The sequence below is a fragment of the Hippoglossus hippoglossus genome, chromosome 23 (assembly GCF_009819705.1).
Source record: "Hippoglossus hippoglossus isolate fHipHip1 chromosome 23, fHipHip1.pri, whole genome shotgun sequence".
Lineage (NCBI taxonomy): Eukaryota > Metazoa > Chordata > Actinopteri > Pleuronectiformes > Pleuronectidae > Hippoglossus > Hippoglossus hippoglossus.
The window spans coordinates 6,930,598-6,952,274 of NC_047173.1; the positions used below are offsets into that span (position 1 = coordinate 6,930,598).

Sequence of the window (21,677 nt, forward strand, 5' to 3'; positions counted from 1 at the left end):
AAAGAGCTTTTCTTTGTGGGTTTAAGAAATATGATTGTCTTGCATATTCTAAAGCAAGGCAGGGTGTCTGGAGAACAGATAATTGAACGCAGACGGCAGCACCAAACTTCATTTTGTTTCATCAGTTCTTCCCAAACCCTTTTTCATAAACGACCTCGCTCTCAGCGGTCATGGTTGAGCCATCTGTCAATTTTAAACGTGTCTGCCTGGACTGGCAGTGGATTTGCCCTGAACAGTGTCACTGCTGCATTACATCCTCAATTTTACCTTTATTATAAAACATGTTATTGCTATAACTGAACACTGGATTAAAGCAGAAAAACCCGAGCAACAGAAGAGACTTGCTCATGCACTTTATTTTTCATTATAAGACATCAACATTTTTGACTCACTCATATTTTTATGTATGAGTTATGTACTCTGACCATGTTTTAGTACAGCTATACTCTAATCATTTATTGGCACAGTTTAAAAGGCATGTGCCAAGTCTTTGCCGTCAGGTCAATGACCCTAATCTGAAATAACACTTAGGAGATTGGCCACAGCAGTTAGTCTTTAAATGTATTGATGGGGCAATATGTTTATTGTTGTATGGAAATTAGGGGTAAAAGAAACATCCTCAATCTCGGTGGTGATGTGAAGTTTAGGTGAGAAAAAATGTAATTAGTTAAATCATCATCTGTGCACATCAGCGTATTAAAATATACTTAGGATCGCCTGGCCCTACACTGAAGGTAATTAATTATATGTGGCATGTGTTGTGCATTAAAATGTGAGCATCAATAAATAACTATCAATTGGTCGGCCATTCATTTAAGAAATTAATAGATGCTGTGCCTTGTTGCCCCTCAGAGAGCAAGTCGGGAAGACAGCCGAGCTTGAGAGATGAAGCGTGAATAGTGTGTCTTTGTGTGTGCTTTTGTTTGTGTACGTATGTTTATTCCCATGCTTGTTTGTTTGTGACCTTGGCCTCAAACTAATTATGTGCAATGCACCAGGGATGCGCATGTTTCCCCTCCCTAATGCTTTATAAACAATCTGACAGAGGCTGAGTGACTCAGTGCTGTAATTTGCTGGTGATCTTTGCTCTGAACGCGTCTCGAACCCTCTTATATAAAGTACACACGGTTGCACTTAACCAAGGGCCTGAAGATGATGGTCCGGGAGGGTAGAGAGAGGAAGATTCTCACCGTGCAGTTTAATTTGTTCACTGCCTTTTTTAAGCACCTTATATATCCAGCATTCCCTGGTGTGGTAATGGTGCCACACTGGTGACCACTTGTCTCGGACAAGTGGGTGTAAAATATTTAATTGCATCACAGTGCAGAAACAAACGAAATGGGAGGTTTGAAAACCACTCCAAGGTTGGTAAAATGTGTGAAGACAAACTTACTTTCTGTCATCCGTCCATGAACCGCAACTACTGTGCTATTCTCGCAATTTTAAATAATTACCTGGTGTAGAGTGGAAATACTTTTGGAAAGTTTTTTGTCTTTGATTTTTTTAATACAGTAAATTGGTCATTAGCTCCGTTTCAGTATTTCACCACCATGCTTTTCTCCCACCTAAAACGGAACAGGCTATTTTGTCTGTCAATTCATCCTCTAATGAGCAGCTGCTTAAATCGGCAACACTGCGGCCCCCGTCTCCATAGGAGCAGTCTGGGTTGAAGGGTGCATTAGAGAGAGCCAGGCAATGCTAATGTCTATGTTGACAAAATCAGAATGACTTATCAGAATTAACTTTTTAGTTTCAGACAACTTGTCTTGTTCGTCTACATATTTAAAAAGCTCTAAAATGAAGGGAATAGTCCTTGGATGCCCTCTTTAATGGCAGAGGACTGTTAGTGCAACATCTTTCGTGTATTTATTATTTATGGAAAGTAAAGCTGCAGCTTAAACCGACAGTGAGTGACAGTTTCAGGAGTAAATGAACAACCCTTAAGGCAGTAGTAAATGTATGAGTGCTGATCTGTGCATGCAGTAATGTTTTGTTATGCCACGCTGGTGACAGCCAGTGGCTAGACACACAAAATTACAAAAACACTTTGAAGGAATTTCTTCAAATTTGATACAAACATTAACTTTAACTCAAGAATGAACTGATGAGAATTTGGTGGTAAAAGGTCAAGATCACTGGCCTCTAGAACATGGTATCTCAAGTCTACCTTAAGTGAATTTCTTAAAATTTTGACCAGTCGTCTATTGGAATCAAAGCTCAATGGATTGAATTTCTCTGGTCAAAGGTCAAAGGTCAAAGATCAGTGACCTCGTATGAGTATGGAAAGAAAATGTATGCAGTCTGAAACTGCACTGCTAAGTGAAGGCATACAACTGCAGGGCGGTAATTCTAGTTCACAGCAGCATCAACAACGTACCAGCACACAGCTCTCCACTGCCTATTTACACATCAAACAGGCTGGCCCCAGTTGCCACATGTCCAGACACGATTAAAAAAAAAAAAAAACGTGGTGGAACTACCTGAGCCACTAAACGAGGAGGGGGTCACGTTAGTCATGTTCAAATAGGCTAGTGTTTATTATTGTCCATGATTAGCCACTCATGCGACACATCCAAGTGCTTTTAAGCGGGACCCTGCCCTACCTCAACTAAGGTATTTGAATTTGAATGACAGCTAAACATAAGCGGACAAAATAAGGCAAATGGAGCTTCTACAAATTGGTGCATTTACCCGTTTAAGACACAGCTCTGTAAAGTTGACCCCAGTGTTACCTCAGTCTCTCCAGCAGCCAATTAGTCTTGTGCCGTGCTAAATCTGACAGCGCCTGTGGCTAACGTGACTTATGTAACTTGTTCAAATGGGTCCATATCTGCCGTTTCAATGATTTTAAGTGGATTTGTCATCTCTGCCAAATATTATCTTGTTGATTTAAACATGTCCCGTTTCTCCCAAACCATAATATATTATTAACATCTCCAGTTAAAAACAAACAGTCAGTCAAAGCCTTAATAATTAAAGCTCAGGCACTTTTTTTTTTTACAGTGTAGGGTCTTTTACACAGCAGACATTTTGACTTGTAGCAGTAGGAACGGCTCAGGTGTTTCTGATAACAATAACAATGGCACTGTTCTATTAAAGAGTCCCTGTAGTTAATTTTATTATTTACACTTTACACGCTTTTTCTACTGTGACTTCATAATTTCTGCCATGTAAAAGGTTGAGAGTGCTCACAACTGGTTCACCCGCTATGTAGCTGCTATGTGCTTTCCACGCACAGCCAGCGGGCCATGTGTCTCGCCTGCCTCCCATGCCATGTGTGGGAAATTAAGTCAGAAAGTTAAAAAAGTCCATTATTCTTCTAGCGCACCCCAAGGGCTCTCAGTTTTAAATCCAGAAGATGAAAACCTGCCTTTTATGCTAATTCGGCAGATATGCCTTTTGCAGCAGGGGCTCTTAAATGTATTTTTCCAGTGCCAGGACCTTACTTTGTGGAATTTAATTTCGCCCAGGGATCTGAACTTAGCATATTTCGATGGTCGTTTTGATAAATGTGGGGTCCAACATGAGACTGTGTCGGACCCCTCTTCAGGTCATATGTCATGGTTTAATGGACTAGTCTGTGGCATGAAACTTGTAAGGAAATGTTGATTGTTATCCGACAGCTTTTTCTTTATCTTCAGAGTGACTTGTTTATAGCCCAAGAGTGGAGAATATGAAAGATACTTCTATTCATTCCGTTTACAACAACATTTTAGCTGGAAAGCTTTTAACAGATGAGCTGCCAAGAATATTATCTGGCAGGTTTTCAGTACTTTTTTTATGTATCGAATCAGATTCTAAATGTGAAGCATCTTCCACGCTGGACAAAAACCACACTAACATCTGACATTTCTCTTCAGTGTGAAAGGGTACAGTCTGTACCCAGGGTATCCTCGGTCAAATGGCTCAGCAGTAGTCACAGCAGTTTAACAGCCACCGCTCTGAACAGCTGTAGAATGCGGCTTGGGCCACAATTCTCTATCCAAATCAGACTGAGCCGGAGACAAAAACTTCGGCTGACCCGAACCCGACAGTCGTTCTGTTTTTTGTGTCCGTACCCGACCTGAGCCTGATTTTTTCCCAAGACGCAGCTATGTGAGGTGGAAAGCAAGTCCATAGCCCTGCCGATGTGACCGAACCTGAATATCATTTCAAGATCTGTACCCAAGTGTGGATGTGTCCCGACAGACTCGATAGAAAAATGACTACTGCTACTGGTCGGAGCCCCACCATTAGCTGCAGCTGTCATGGAGGCAATGTAAGCTTGTTGCCTCCATCAGTAACTCCTCTGACTCATCCAAACTGTTCCTCCAGTGCTCTAACATATTTCAGTTGGCTTTGAGTTTGAACAGACTGAAGTAAAAGATACAAAAAAGTAACTGCTCCATGCTTTCAATGGCCTTTTTATTGGGTTTACCCACATTTAAAAACCCTATAAACATGTTAATTTTGGTGTGAAAAGTTCAGACTGGAGAGCTGTGTTGCTTGGACCCAAATCGACTTAATCACTGACTAGTATCACATGAACCTCTCTGTAGCTCAGTCATCAATAACACAAATAGACATGGTTTAAGTAATGGAAATCACACATTTCTTGCGAATCAACGTCTGAGCTGCTTCCGGCCCCTCCCTTGGAGCAGAAGCCAATTGGAGTGTGTCTGCTCACTGTCAAGGAAGCCATCTGTTTCCACTGTGCCAGCAAGAGATGGGGTCTCCCTTGAGTGGGAACAGGGGTCCGACGACCGACGTCTAGCAGACGGTAGCCAGACCAAACCAGACGCTATGTCCTGTGCTGGGTTCCCCAAGGGTTCCCTACCGTCACCTTGGGCTGTCACTCAATCCACCACCTACACACACACACAAACGCACACATACTCATTCACACACACAGAGGAGGAATGATCTGCCAGCTGGTGTGTCTGCGTAAGTGTGATGCTTGACAGCATGTTTGTATGTGTGTTTGTATTGTGTCTTCCAAGCCTCATTAGTGTGCCTCTAAATGTATCCGCTGTTCGACAACAACTTAGACTGGAACACACATTCCTTCCTCTATGTCAGACAAACATAGTTCTTCCTCTCATCATTTCCGTTTCTTTTACAGAGTAAGTGGCATCGTGTCAGCTAAGGTAACGTGCGTGCAGGTCAGTGGAGATTGAAGCGGAAAAAGCGGCTGTGGATAAAAGCCAAGGCCCAAAAAAATCAGGCGCAGGAATGATGGAGAGATAAATAATGTGTATTTAACATTATCTGCAGCGGGGTTCTCTACTTTAGAAGTGTGTGCTACCCTGGAGACATCTATGTAATAAGTTACGCTGGATGAAAACCTTGTTAGCGCAGAGGCAAACAGTGTTGATCATGTTAGGGATCATCTGAGTCCAAGCAGGTTTCTTTATATAGCACAAAGACTGAGGCAGTCTCAATGTACTTATACTGCGTGCTTTTCCTTGCGATATAATGAAAATGGTTTTAAATAATCAGGATTGTGGTTAAATGGGTAAATATGCAGTTTCACAAGGAAAAAAATATAAATAAGTCAATTAGAAAGTGTGAAAGATATGTAAGAGACGTTTAAAGTGAAGTCTGGTCCGGCGTTCTCTGCTGTTTTAATTGTTCACAAGGTATGGTGTGGAGTTAACAGCAGCCAGGTTACACTGTGCTTTAAGCAGTGAACTGATTTCTTAAATGTCAGATTTATGAGAAACATGGTTCCTATAATTGGGCTTAGGAATTACAGAAACTTGATTTCTGCAGCCAAAGAAAGCTGATATTTTTTCCCCAGCCAATGTAGTGTCTAATCAGTTTTTTACGTCTGTTCTTCAAATCTTTTTCTGTCCCAGTTTGTCTTTCGCCTAAGAATGAGGGTTTCTAGCTCCTTCTGTTTGTCTGCCAGATGTAGGAATAACATACATATAGTGTATATTCACAGAGAGGGAAAGAAAGGAACCAGGTACCATCCATCACCAACTATCAGCACAGTGGGTGAACGATTTATTTGGCCTGGTGGTGGCTGGAGCAGTTCTGTGATGTCAGAAGCTTTTTACATGTCATTTCACAAAAGTGCAAACATTTTCAAAAAATTATGACATATCAAAAAGCCTCATCTTGCTTTGTACAAAACTGGAGCTAATATATAGGTACTGCCAACTTGGCTGCCAGCCACCAGGGGGTGATCCAGATGATTTGGCTTCACTTTTGGGAAGCTGTCACATCATCTATCTTGATATACAGTCTATTGTGTTAACTTGTAAATGTTAACATGCTAGCTTGCTCACATAAGGTGCTCAAAATACTGCAATTATATGTGTCTCTAGCCGGGCTGTGAGCACGGCTAGAGACACATAATCATGTTGTCTCGGGCGCTACCTATAGACCTTTACCGTCAATTGGACAAATCATGATGTTGTATCTTGAACTTGTGAACTTCCTCCCCTTTCCCGCTTCCTGTATATATTAAAGTTTACTGCCCTCAAGCTTCAGGCCAGAGATGATCCCACTAACTCAGAGCAACAGAAAGAAATCGGGCCAATCTTCCTGTACCTCCTGAACAACTGTAATTTTCTACACCTTTGTCTACACCTTATCACAACCTGTCATCTCGCTCAAATAATCACTTTCTGCTTTCTCTATTTCTCCCTCAGACACTCACAAACATGCCCGAGACGGACAGATCATTGCCCCGTCCTTCAGTCTTCTCTACAGCACTCTGTCCATTATTGTCTACCTTTATCTTGGCCTGTCATCTCTCTCTCTTTCTCTCCCTCTCTCTCCTCTGTCCTTACGTCTTTCTGTCTCTCTATCTTTCACATGTGCACATAACCTTGCAGCATTGTTGTGTTGCTTCTGTTCAACTCACTGATAGACATCCACTGCCTCAATAGGAGGCAATCTTAGTGCAGCATGGAGCCTTTGTTGTCTCTAATAGAACGGAGTGAGAGGTGAAGAGGAGCTATTGATTCAGTTGACTGAGGGAGAAGAGGGGAGAGAGGGGGAGAACAAAGAAGGAGAGAACGAGAGGCTCTTGACACCTGGCTAAGAAAAAGAAACGCAAACTTCACGTTTTTGTCTGCTGTGTGGTCGTTTCGTTCTTGTGGGTGAAGCCGGGGCAGTTCCACTTAGTTGCTGGGTCAGATGCGGTGGATGGACAGATGGTGGGAGAAGAGGGGGAATGTATGAATAATGGAGTGAGAGTTGATTTCCTCCTGTTGCCTCAGCTGATCAAAGATCCGACATATTGGATTTGACAAAGAGAGGAAGTGAGTGGAAGAGGAACGGGCATGAAAAGCCAGAAAATAGAAAATGGGACAAAAAATAATGAATAAAGGAGGTGAGAGGGCGAAGAAGAGAAAGGGAGAGGGATTGGGGAGAAAACGAGCAGAGAGGATGAGGAAATAGGAGGAGAGGCAGCTGAGAAAATGGTCAAAGAAAAAAATATTGAGTAGTGGCATGAATGTGAATGCAGACAAAGGACATAAAGCAACAAAAATTGCTGTTGTGCCTTATACCTCACCACGAACAGATCTAACAATCCAAACATCAGTCACAAAATAAAATGCAGTACAGTACGCAACACAATGAAACACCAGGGAGAACAACAAAGCACAGGAGGCATTGTAGCACGTTCAAAACACTTTGTCGAGTCTAGCCTCATTAGCGACACCAGACTGATGAAAATAGACGATGAAATGGAGAACAGAAGGTTGAGAGGGGAAGAGGTAGGATTTGATAACAGGAGAAGCCATAGAGATTTGTAAGGAAGGTGGACGAAGAAGAAGCTGAGCCAGGTTTAAAGGGGAGAAATAAAGGAGTTGGGAAAATGGGAGGGATGCAGCAAAAATAGAGAGGAAAAGGAAGGAAATGTGCAAAAAGAAATTAAGCTCCTGAAAGTACAGAAACACAGGAGGTTTGAAAACCTCTTGACCCTTAAATTCATCTCCATCTTTCTAAATGCATTGGCTTACGATTGAATAACTAGAGCAGAAAGAAACGTGTTTTCTTCACTTTATTTAACTAAAAGCAGAAAACTGCTCAGTAGCTTATGGTCGCATTGAGGTTGAAATATTAATGACTGATCTCATTGCAGATTCTGATCACTAGTAATGCAGAGCAATGTAATCACAAGTAGAATAAATAAATTATAGGAACAAGAGGAACCTGATCTTAACATTCGTCCTGATTGTTATCAGAAGTGGTCAGTGCTACATTCAGGGCTGAGCGCACCCAAATTTGTCCCGATAGTTTCTAAAATCTTTCTTCATAGTTGATCTGCACGCAGCTCCATTTATTCAGCTCCTGTTTTCTGTATGAACAATCATTTAAGAAATTAAAGGGCAGAGATTGTGACAGACTCAGAGATAGACAAAGTGGTGGATAAGCAAAAGTATGATGAAGACAAACTCTGAAAGAAAGTTAAAATAAGAGTGATGGAAAAGCAATTTAGAGTCTGACGTGGAAAGAGCCAGAAGCTGAGCATTTAAAAAGAGATATAAAGAGAATTTGAAGAAAATAAGTTAGAAGGAGCCGGTGAGTGAGAAACAGAAGCTTCTTTCATGCAGGGTTTGCGCTATATGTTGTTTAGAAGACGCCCTGTTATGCTGCCTTTGCTTCTTTACACTGAACAAAGCAAGTGAATAATTATAATTAGTTTTAGATAGCATGCAGGTATTTCGGAATCAGATTTGTGACATGATACACAACAGCGTCTGCATCTGTCCCGCCGTTCCAGCACTACCTTTAACACAACCATCGATCTGGCTCTGTGACAACCTCCTGTGTCGGCTTGAAGGCAACAGAGGTATTCAGACCCTCAAGAGTCTGTGTTTGTGCCTTTTATGCAGAACTTTGTGGTGGAATAAAGGCACAAACATTCCTGCCTTTAACAATCTGCCTCAAATGGGTTAGACGGAGAGAAGGAAGAGCAGTTGATTAAAGCCAGCAGCTTCAATAATGCAAATGTAATTACTTGTACTGGCCCTCACTAATTACAAAACCACATTAACACGGGGCTGGTAGAAAGAGAGAGAGCGAGAGAGAGAGAGAACCAGAGAGGCAAAGAAGCAAAGAAGCTATGGACGTAACTCAACAATATACAAATGTAAAATAAGCAAAAACTATGAAGTGAAGTTCAAGTAACTCGGGTAATGAAAACACAGAGAGGGAAATTGAAGAAGTGTAAAGACAATGGTGACCAAGGGACAAACTTGGGTGAATGAGAGGAAATGGGAAGAAGAGGTTAAGTTGCATTTTGGGACGATGGAGGGATGGAAAGATGCTCTGCTAGGAGGAAATGAAAAAGGCAGGTGAGAATGCAGTTTCTTCGCTGATGGACTCAGGAGGACATGCGTACCTTGGTTCTGCTGAGCCTGAAGGACAACTGTAGCTGTTTATTGCTAAACGTCTCTCTCTCTCTCTCTCTCTCTCTCTCTCTCGCTCTCTCTCGCTCTCGCTCTTCTCATTTTCTCTCTCTCCTCTCTCCCTCCCTCTCCCCATCTGTTGGTTAGTTTGCCACATCAGCTGTTCTCCAGCCACACTGAAATGACCCCTCAAGGAAACTCAATCCTCGTTGTGTGTTTGTGTGTGTTTGGCTATACACACACAAAATGCTTATGTATAGTCTCACATGTATCATATTCTGCAAGTTCAACTGACCGACACTCTCCACGCTGTTCATTATCCTGAAAAAGATCAAAAATTGATTTGTAAATCATCTTAAGATACAGTATCATGTCATACATCTAAATTTAAATTTTCACAGTTTCAGTTCCAGACCATGAGTTTTACAAGCATCTCTCCTATCACCTCAGTCTCACTTTTTGCTAACCTGCTGGCATCATCCAGACGCGATGAGGTAAAGAGGCTGTTCGAAAGGGGCAATGGTAAAATGCAGTTTATTTTTAAAAGACGACGCCAGGATTTATTCATGGCTCACCTGTTATGTTCTTAGCGGCACATTCACAGGCAGCCCACTTTGTCTTAAAGGCCACACGTATTGTCAAGCCAGAGCTGGTGAGATGACCTCTTTTCTCTGTTTACGTGCTTTTTTATCTTTTTAAGATGGCTCAGGCTTTTTGTGTGAGGTGTGAAATGAGGCCTGGTAAACACTTCAAGTTTGCAATCGCTATTGCGCTTCTTTCTGACGATGAATCCTCCAAGAGAAACTGTGAAATGTATAACCCTTTCGAGTGTGTGCTTTGATACGGTGACTCCTGAGCCAAATGGCTGCAGAATGTCAAGGTGAAATAAAACGTGTTAGTTTTCTGAACAAGATAGTAAATTCACAGCTTTTCTAAAAAAACAGAAACAAATATAACTAACATTAATTTCGTAAAATATCTGCTTGATCTCCTTTGTTTGTTGTGTAGTTCTTCCAGGTTCACAGGGATATAATACGTTTTCTTGTCCCACCTCTGTGCTCTTTACTCTTCCTTATTATACCTACATCATGTTTGAAGCCTATTACACACACTCATTCATTAATTCACTGTGGTAGTCAGCATACACACTGTATTACAGACCAGGGATTTAGATGGAGGCTAGGTCCGCATTGACCCCTTCTGTTTTGGCTCCTCCTCAGGACAACTACACATTTGCCCAACCAGGGATCCAGAGGAAAGTCAAGGCCCTGGAGGAGCTGGTCAGCAGGATCGATGGTGAGTCATCCTCCTTCCCTCCATCCATCCACAAAATACTCACAGCTCTGCCACTTTAGCTTGATGTCCTTTTTCCCTTCTTACACGTACCATCCATCTATTTCCCTCTTATCTGTCACAACTCCGCAGTTTTGTGTCGTGCAATCGACATGATGATGGTTAACCTGATTTAACGTGAAGAAAAATGTTGCTGTTTGAGTAGCATTTTCTCAATGTCACTTTCTGTGTAGGGTCTTGTGTATATTATGGCGGTTTTTGCTTTATTCAAGAGCGTGGTCCTGTTCAGATTTGTAATGCTTTCACTCAAAACACGACACTGGCACTCAACCCAGATATTTTGTCACTTTGACGAATTTTCCTGCGCCCCAGCTTCCACTCTTTTTCAAGCTCACACTGCTTATGTGATGCATGAAACATCTGTCCTTGGTTTTTTTTTCAGCAAGAAGCTAGAATTCCTATAGAATGTCATGTTATTAAGTGAAATTGTATATAATTGTAGTAGTTAAGTGCAAGTGGAGGGTTTTAAGTGAAAGCATTAAAAAATCTGAATGTCAAATCAACAAGTGCGGCTCTCAAACGGAAAGACCACGCTCTTGAATAGAGATTAAAAAGAAAACATAGTATATCAGTAAAAAAATGTGTTATTATATGAGCATTATGGAGCCAGACGAGATGAATGTCAACTTGTGCATTACTGTGTATATAACCATTTCAAGTATGAGGCTTGCTGTGATCTCGATAGCTCTTCTCTTTACTGAAGTGCCTGAGAACAACCGTGTTCAGCTTCTAATTACAAGCATGTCACAGGGTGGAGAACGGTGGCTTTAATTGTCTTGCATAAATGTCTTGAAGTTCTCTGTGATGTATCTTCTGCCCGGCAACAGGAATAAAAGGCACCTTAATAAATAATAAGTCGCTTCAAAAATTAATGAGGATTTCTTTCCTCACTTTAGAGTTACAGTTTGTTTAACACTTTCTCTGCGACACAAACACCGGGAAGAAACATTTCACGCCTCGATTCTTTCCGAGGTTTTTGTCAGCTTGCAATGACTCGACACCATGAACATGTCTTGCTAATTTAAATTCCACACGGCTGTCAAGGTATTGTGTACGTGCCGGTGATTATTAGCGCAAATCAATGACCCGCTGTTCCCTGGAAGTTAATGTATGCACACAGAGTGAACTTGCACGCTCGCGCCTGGTGACATTTCACATTCACTCGTAGCCTGGGTGTTAATAAGCGACACTGATTTTGTCAGTCTATTTCCCATTTAGTCACAATTGCATCTGTTAGTACTACCTGGTTTGCTTCTAGCGATCCAAGCTGTCACTGAAAAGGCTTGTGGACCGTGATGCTTTGTGCAAGTTTTTTATCAAAGCACGCCCCTGTGCAGTGGTCATGTTCTGGACTAACCTTGGTGCTGTTCGACGATCCTGTCAGCTGCTCTGTCAGCCAGAGGCAGGGGAGGATGCACTCGCTGCATCCAAATGGATAGCGAGAGTGTGTGTACGTGTGTGAGTGCGAATATCAGAGGTTGTGTATAAATGCAGGCCTGTCTGTTGGCATTTGTGATTGTCAGCAGACACATGCCTATGGAAAGAGCATGTGTGTATGAGTGTAACTGTAATATTGTGTGTATGTTTTCACTTCAGTGAGAAGATTGTGTTTGCATTGAAGTGCAAGTGTGGGTCAAGATAAGTGTGCGTGGATCTTCTCTGTGTTATAGAAAGGAAAGAAATTTCCAAAGAAAAGAAGGGCAAAAAGGGGAAAGTAAAGTCCTTCCACCATCTGAGCTCCGGCACGCCGCAGCAAAGCCATAACAAATGACTCAGCATTCTTACTGTATCTTACTCCATAAGTGCCCTGTCATCACAGTTGGGGCAGAGCCATTTTCTACCTCGGTAGCTTGACATTACCACCTCTAATGAGATCACAGATAGCTTTTATCTCGTGTTGCAGGATTGTTTTTCGCCCAGCTGTCGACATAGCATCTGTTTTGGGGAACAGTGGCCTCTCATCTTTTTTTTAAAATGACCCATCAGCGCTTATCAGATGGCGTTTATTTTGACAAAGGGTCAGGTCCACGTCTTTGCACAACAGGGAGATGGTTGCACTCTGGATTTACAAATAATCCTTTCCTAAAATCACAAGTTGTATAATCTGTTTTTTAATGAAATCAATCTCTTAGTGCTTCTCTGTGTTTGTTAAAGATTTCTGTATGTTTCCTTTGAGTTTACCAATCCATTACATTGCCTGGATTTATGGTACTTAATCCTGCAGCTCATTATTTTCAATATTTTAGACAAAACTATTTGTGAAATGAGCAGATCTATTATTCTCTATTAGAGAGAGCTAGCAACCTTCCATAAAAGGCACAAGAAAATTGATTAGCTCTTGCTATGAGACTTTGATATTCATTTTCAGCCCTTACGCTGGTCGGGTAAGCGATATGGGAACATTAGTAGTAGATGAGATATGTGTTAAGACAGTGGGAGGATAGAAGAGGATGGTGGGAAAGAGGCAGTCTGATGTTTTTGACCTCAGCTCAGTGTTTCATTGCATTAGTGTTTGCAGCACAGGGTCAGAAGGGACAGGACATTGCTGATGTGTCTGTCCCGCACCACTTTCTCTGTCACCTTCTCACAGTGTCTTTAAAATGACTGCATGTCTCTCCTTCTATGTGCCTGTCAGATGTAGAGGAACACATACAGCACATCAAGTGTACAATCATAGAGAGGGATGGTGAGGAATCTGCAGAGAGGGCTCTTTATTCTCAGACTCCAGAGGTTGAATTACAGGCTATACCTCTGTCTCTGAATTCACCTTTTAGACTCCACTAATGGACATAGTGGGTTGCATTCATTTCACCCAGACTTTCCAAAAGACCTTCCTTTGTCTAACAATCAAAGAGCCAGGATTTAACATAGGCCAGGGGAGGTACTACCATCCTCCAACCTGGAGAGGCCGATATTGTCATCTGACATTGAAATTAACGGCAGGACACTAACACTCTTAGACCATTTGGGCTTAACCTGGCTGTGGATTTTACGAGACAGACAAGACGAAATAAAATGCTCATCGATCCGAACAAAAGATTAAATGAAACAAAGAAAAATAATCTTTCTTTTTCTCCCTCTCACAACCCCAACTTTTTCTTCTTATAACTGAGAGAATATGCAAATCAATAGATTCTTGCAGTAAGTGCCATAAACATTGCAGCGTGATCTCCTACTGATTTTCCTCTTGTTTCCTAATTGTCCAACTATCAGGTACTATTTTTCAGCAAATGTTTTCATTGAAGTTATTGTCAGCCCCACGTTTTCTTCAATATAAAATGACCAAGACGTAAATTGAATGCCATGCTTACATATATCTACTGCCACCATCTGACAAAGGTAACATGGGATAAACATTTCAGTTTTAAGACAGCAATAATTTTCAGTGTTATAAGGATAGGGTTTAATATTCACAATGTTGCCAGTTTACATCCTGGAACAACTGGGAAATGTCTCACTCCTCATTTGGGTGTTACGACTGAGGTGGATGGTTAGTGCTCAAACGTGTGTGCTTGATCAAGCATCTTTACCCATTAGAAAGATCACATGTGTTGTGTTCTTTGAATATTCCATTTTAATTAGTTTTTCTGTGATTTCATTCCTGTGGCATGAGCGCCATTTGAAGATGAAATAAGTCGACCAAAAAGAAAAGAAAAAATGCAGATTAGTTATAAATGTTGATAATCAAAGATGTTTTTCTGCAATTTGTTTCGCTAAGTTGAAAACAGCGGGTGACATCGTTGGATGGTTTTTACTTTGAAATGTCTTTGTTTCTCCCTCTGCTCGCCCCTCCCTCAGACCCCCAACCCTCCTCTGTAATTAATCCTACTTGTAATAAGTGACGCTAACTCCCATTAGCTGTGTTTGACGCTAGCACATGTACCTCCTCAAAAGACAAGCCACTTTGTCGGCATGCGTTTAATGTTTCTCTGATCTCTTTATCCCTCCCTTATCTCTTTCTGTGTATTTGTCGCATGCAAGTGCATTACTACAAGTTCATCAACATGCAAATTGCCCAAAGGTGAATTTATTTATGCAAATTAGAGGACGTCGCACTGGCAGAGTGTTCTCCGCATCCTGACTTGTATTAAAAAACTGGTTGCTGGATTCTGAGGCTGTGTTGCATAATGAAAGGCTGCGATTTGTTTTTGGGGTTTGGGGGTAAAAAATCATGATAATATGCGTTTTTACAGCAGCAGTTTTTTTAAATGACCACAGCATTTTGGTTGTGTAGGGTTTTTTTTCCTTCTTTTTTATATATATTCTTGTTTTAGTAGGATTTATAAAAACACACTTTATAAGCAACTCACAAAAGTGAAGCTTTTTGATTGAAGTGTCTTGAGTGGTGGATGGTTGCAATATAGGTAATTAACTCTGCCTCCTCCATGTTAGTGGTTGGGACAGGGGCCAAACGAACAAGTCTAAACATACGTAAAATAAATGTTTGTCATTTTAGGTGGTTGTTGTCGCACTGATGCCCAAGTGTAAATTTTTCTTCTAAGTTTGGTTTTAATTAACTACATGATGCTATAGAAATGAGGTGAAACATAATGATTGACAGCTGAGACTGACTCGAGATGGATAGAGAACATGTATCAGTTGGACTTTGTTGATGCAACTCGATCACTACTGCAAAGACTCTAAATGACGTCAACGGGGAGAGATGGCAGCACCTGTGTCCGTGATATTTAGGCTTAAGTTTTGTGCAACAGGAGGAAGAAGAGACGCTTGTTCCATCTGTAAATACTATGATAGAGAGTATCGCAATTAATTATAAACTCTCCCACAATTGCTGCAGTCTCCCTCAGGCTAATCAGTAACGATTGTGATGTGACCTTGAGGAATAATCACTCTGACAGATAAACAGAGAGACAAAGATAGAGACACACCACTGGTGGGTTGGCAGGCCGGCTGAGCGTTGGGCTTTTTCAAAATGATTCAGGATCATTCGCATGAATAAAGTAAGGTTGGCTGGGAGTGCGATTCATTTCTCTGGGTCCTTACGATACTCACACCTCAGCAGAACACTGATAATTTCCTCTGTAGCTCCGCACTTTCCTGGACCAGATATGCAGATCTGTGCAGACACTTGACACCAGAACATTTGATAATGTTGTCAGCAGCCCAGCAGGACAGACTCACTGCAGTGCAGAGGGATTTCAGGAGCCTTGACCAGGACACCAATTTCATGCCGATATTAGTAAAAAGGAACAAATCTTCAATTTGGCTTGGACCACACAGTGTCAAGCCATATACCAAGAGACTGACAAGCTCAGCAGGAATTCTAACAAATACTTTTAACAAGTCATATTAAGTTTAATAATGTGTCTTGTGTATTTTTCCTTCATGGAAAAGTGTCGTACACAAACACAATTGAAACCCTGCCCTTAAAAAAAGACAGTGAGAGAAAAATTGAAAGCCAGAGCAGAGTGAGAGGAGTGTATCTGTAATTACATTTTAGACCAAGGAGAGCATGAAGTCAGGCAGGATTGGCCTCATCAGCAGAATCCTGGGAAGTGCTCACTAGTCACTGTACGACCTCTGACCTCCCGCTGTCCGCCCGCACTTCCCCAGCCACAGGGTTCAGGCCGCTGCGGAGAGCATGCCGTGGCCTCCATCCTAAACTTCAGCCAGCAGTAGGGAGGAAGACAAGACTCATCGGTCAATCAGTGTTTATGAGAGCTGTCATCCTCAACCTCCCTCAGCCTGCATAACTACACTACCCAGCATGCCGAGCACTCTGCCAGCTGGACCGCAGCCCCAGTGCAGTTCGTTGTTTTAGCCTTTAAAAAATATCTCCTCATCTCCTCGCCCTCTCATATTCATCCTTCTCTCCTATTTTCTCCTTATCCTCTTCATCTCCTTCTATTTTCCTTTCCTCTCCTCTCCCATCATGCACCTCTCCCGCTCTATATTCGGTGAAGTCTCTAATGTGTCATTTAACATTGTCTAAATTTGCTCCGCTCTCTGTTTGGTGTTAGCTAAGATCTCTCGCCATGCTGCATACGCTGTTAATGAGCTCATATTGTTTATGATTTTTCAGCAGCATGTGATAATTACACTGCTGATAGGAGTGTGAAATAATGGCTTTGTGTTTACTTCGCACCCCGCTGATATGCTGTAAAGACTAACATGGTTGCTTCTTTAAGACAGGTGTCACTCAAGTGTTTGAAGTGTGTGTTGGAAAGTAATGATGTGTGTGTTCTTGGCTAGAAATACCTCGCAAAGTGTTTCACCGATTAAAGCTTTATTAAAGCTGCAGGCTGATGTGTGTGCTTGTCAGAGAACAGAGTGGGAGAGAAGAGGATGCTATAGTTTCTCCCTAACTGGCTTTTCTCATAAATTCTCTGACAGCTCTATAATTAAAGCTCTATTATGGTGTGTGTGTGTGTGTGTGTGTGTGTGTGTGTGTGTGTGTGTGTGTGTGTGTGTGTGTGTGTGTGTGTGTGTGTGTGTGTGTGTGTGTGTGTGTGTGTGTGTGTGTGTGTGTGTGTGTGTGTGTGAGTGAGAGGATGAATGCCATGGGTTTTGATGACTGAACTCGGGAGTCGCTGAATACTGAGTGGTATTTTTAATCTTTTGTCATGTAAAGAAGCATAAAACAAATATTTATCAAGAGCAGGGAAAGGAACAAAGACAGCCGTTCTCAGTGTCAGAGCTCCATCTGCAAGTTTTCAGCTGACATTTCTGCCTCGACATGTCTTCACGCCAACCTGCCACGCTATGACACTGACATCGACGCTGCTCTTTGACTCTTGAGCTTAATTAAAGCGGCGCAATGCAAAATTTGCTTTCGGGTATACTCGGGCTCCCCTTACAGGCAGGGGGCTGAATTCACTGTAGTTAATATGAGTTGCGGTATGAAGCAGAGTTGCCGTAGCAATTGTAATTTTATGTCTTGAAAACATGAACTAAATTAAGTTACACATTCATGCTCTTCCAGTTTTTGGTGTCTGACACTAAATAATAGCATATAAGCTCACAGGCTAACACAGCAAGCAAGCAGCCAACGCAGTTATCGATGTCCGAGGATGATGTCATCAGGTTTACCTGGCTTCTGATGATAAACCATCGAGTCCACAACTTTACTTAAACAGCCCATTGTCAAGCAAGCAGAAGAGCACAAGATATAAACAAGCAAAAGTTAGGACTTACTTGTCCAATAACAACAACACCAGTTCGGCATCTTGCTGCTTCTTTTGACCCCTTAAGCTCTCGGCAGTGAAATACGCTCCGAGGTTCACTCTTGTTCGGTTTCTTATTCTGTCACTGTCTCCTTTCCTCTTCTTCTGAGAATTTCCTCTTTGGTTTCTTCGTTGGCTCTGCCATGATGGACGTATGCCATAAAGCAGTTGTTATTCCAGCACGGTACACTAGAGTTACTTAGTGCAGTACATTCTTCCTCTTATAATTTTGTGTACCATCAAAATTAAGCTGTTATTTTAAGGTATGAAACCTAAATAGTGTCGCTTTAAGAACACCTGATGCAGAGTATGGTCGAAACGGATTATTAAAAACAGAACATATTTCATGGTTATGTGGAGACACAAGTGGAAATCTCCTCGCATGCTGATGTTTATCCTTTGAATTTGATTGATGGTCATATTCAGCTGTTTCTTTATGCGTATTCCCAGCTCATGTTGACCACAGAAGATGAATCACAGTGATGTGCACAGAAAATCCATCATACCTACTTTGAATATTGGGGCTGTTTATGTTCTGTACTTTTCTTATTGTCATCAAATGCCACAACAAGAGCAAAACCAGCTTTTAATTGATTCTACTGTATTGTCTGTGAAGCCAAAGCCTAATGATGGCATATTCTCCTGTGTCGCATACCTCCAAGAGGTGCATTCAAATCAGACATTTTGCCCAGGGAACAGAAACTTCTTGAGGAACTCAGGACCCCTACCTGCCTTTCCTCTGGGACCAGGGTCTATAATAAATTCCAGGAAGTTCTATCCCTCAAAAAGTCCCTTCTCACGGGTTGTATTTTCTACAGGCTGAGGAACTTTTGGGGAAGGTCTAGCAACACTGACTGTAGCTGCTTCATCATAAATGGTCGAATTCTCCACAGCACTGTAAAGATATCCGACCTCAATAATCCCAATGCACAGCACAGGAGTTTTTAAAACTTATAACCAGATTGTCAGTAGCAGAGGACTGTATAATGTGCGTGTGAGCCAAAAGATGATCGCATTTGTTACATCCTGAAGAAAATTAGTTTGATATTTCCCTGATCTTCTTCTTCTTGTCCCCGGCTAACTAATCTTTGAAGCAACTGCAGGAGTGGGTGGGGGGTTTAGGAGAGGGGTTTTTTTCTATTCATTTTTGGAGCCAAATATACACCGAAAAAAAGACAAACTCTGCTTTTAATGAACTTTATCTTTGCAAGTGCAAATCTAGCCATTTGGAAAAGTCGGAGAGCCACTCTCTCCTTTTAATCTTTTAGCAGAACATTTTATTTCTAGTGTTTGGTGTATATGAAAAAATGTATCACTAATTCATTCACATTGATTTTAATAATTAAGGTATTTTTTGACAAAGTGTCATACAGAAAGTTATTTGAAAGTCTGCCGGAAGTTTTACCCTTGTGAAAGTTCCTGGACATTTGGTCTTGGAGAATTAAAGTTCCTGTGGCTTTAAGTGCAACAATTCCAGATTTGTTCCACATAACTATGAAATATAAAACATCAATGAGCCACTTATCACAATTCATTTACTTTGAGTTGACAGGACACAGTCGCAGTCCTATTGCCGGAATTACCTGCTATTGTACCAAATGTGTTTCGTTGTGCAAAATAGGAGCAAATACTGCTTTTGTTTTGGAACTGTTTTATTAACATTTACTGAAAACAAGGATATCCAGCTGTTAACCTTTAAAAAATACAAATATAGTGAACAATATTTTTACAAGCCCTTCTCTACTTGATAATGACTACATGATAAACAAAACAAAGGTGCATTGGGTCATAATTATAATATTCCAGGTGAGTAATTTATTGTTTTGTCATCTCTGTGGTAGAAACATGCATTTTAGTCACTGCCAAATAAGATCTGTTTCCCCGATGCTGGAAAATCATGTTGCCATTGTTTCACAGCTCAAACTGCAAACAGAGCAAATGAGGCTTAGCAGGAAATGTAGCATGACTCATAATAAAACGCTGAAGAAGTTCATTTTTATAATACAAAGTGTGTGTTTGACATGGAGGACCACTGAATGTGCAAAGATCACAGTAGGTTTGTGCGACTTACTAAGATGAAAAATCACACACATAAATGTGATTTGTATTGGCTTCCACTCTGCCCACTTTCCCCTCACAAAAAAAGATAAAGACATAATTTTGCTAAAAGCAACAGGGGTTTTGTACTAACTGACCTTTTATGACAGGTCAGAAATTAAAACTGTTTTAATCAGCTCCGAATGGAAGCAAAGAAATAATAAAAACCCACACAATACATCACCTATACAGACTGTGCCTTCTGTCATCAACTCTGGATGCCATTGACCTACTCGCCATTCCTCAGTGGGCTGACACACAATTGCTTTCAAGCTTTATCCAACAGTGAATGCACTGCCTGTTCACTTCCTAAAGTGGCGTGTAGCTTTTCCCAGACAATTTTGATTGCTCTGTAATTACATCTCTACTATTTGTGTGTGTACGACTGCAGCAATTGCTAACAGAGACGAGCATTCTAATGAAATTGTCCATTTACACACTTCTTACTGTCACTGATATTATAGCAAGAGCTTAAAGGACGTTTTCTTGCCTTGCAGACATTCTCAAATCTACTATTTCCTTTAAAAACATGTGCAAGATGCAAAATCTTAATTCACGAGTGTAACTGTTGTATCTTTTATTTTTTTGCAGAGTCTGTGCACATCCACATGCAGCAGTATGAGGTCGAGTACCTGCAGTTTGCCTTCCGCTGGATGAACAACCTCCTGATGAGGGAGCTGCCACTGCGCTGCACCATCAGACTGTGGGACACCTACCAGGTACACACTCGCAGCAAAGCCACAGTTATTTTGCTGTTTGTCATTTTTGAATTTCTGTCTGGTTCTGCGTGAGGCCTGCTCAACTCGAACACACAGATCAGACAGTTGCTACTTTATTTGTTCTGTGTTAACACATATGGAGTCAAAAAGTCCTCTGTTAATATATAGGAACACTACAGAGAATGGACAAAAGTGTAGATATAGAGGTAAAAGTTTTATAAATGTGAATGAAACATTTCTGGAGATTAACGGTTGAGGGATTGCGGAGGATTAGTTCATTCTGAAATTAAACAAAGCTGTCAGTATCTTCTTTCATGCATGGAACAAAGGTTTTAGCTGTTGTAACGTATGGTTAAGTTTTCCTTTCATGGCTGCTGTTTTTGTGTGTGTGTGTGTGTGTGTGTGTGTGTGTGTGTGTGTGTGTGTGTGTGTGTGTGTGTGTGTGTGTGTGTGTGTGTGTGTGTGTGTGTGTGTGTGTGTGTGTGTGTGTGTGTGTGTGTGTGTGTGTGTGTGAGAAAGAGAGAGAGAGAAAGTGTCAAATTAAAGCCTATTACTGTGGTGACCTAGATGTGTAAATTAGCAGGATCTTAATCCCATTCAAACACATCTGGACCTGTTCATTCCCCCGCCCTTTCACATTTACACAAAGCTTAATAGGCGACACCTACGGTTATGCCAGATAGTTAACCTCGGTTGGCGTTGTCAATAATGTCTAATGTCTGCTATTGATTCAACGGGGTGTGTTTATATGCCGGGACATGTGTGGGTAGTCCAGGCCATGAGCTGAGTACATATAATGGATTTTCCAGTTGACACTGAGGTTGAGAGTGTAAGACATGTGATCACGTCAAAGCGTGTGATTCGATGAGGAGAGCGGAGAGAGGAAGAACAGAGAGGCTTCAGGTAGGGCTAAAAATACACTTCTCCATTGGTGGCACACTGTGCCAGGTGGTTGCACAAACATATGTAGAATG

The 21,677-nt window shown here is 41.4% G+C and overlaps 1 protein-coding gene across 2 annotated transcripts in view; it reads left to right on the forward strand.

Annotated features, from left to right (window-relative positions):
- Positions 1-21,677, forward strand: part of tbc1d22a (TBC1 domain family, member 22a) — a 119,245-nt gene that overhangs the window by 65,026 nt on the left and 32,542 nt on the right. For both annotated transcript variants that reach the window (XM_034578222.1, XM_034578221.1), the window contains exons 11-12: positions 10,571-10,646; positions 20,576-20,703. In XM_034578222.1, coding sequence (XP_034434113.1) covers positions 10,571-10,646; positions 20,576-20,703 — 204 coding nt within the window. The remainder of the gene's footprint in view (positions 1-10,570; positions 10,647-20,575; positions 20,704-21,677) is intronic.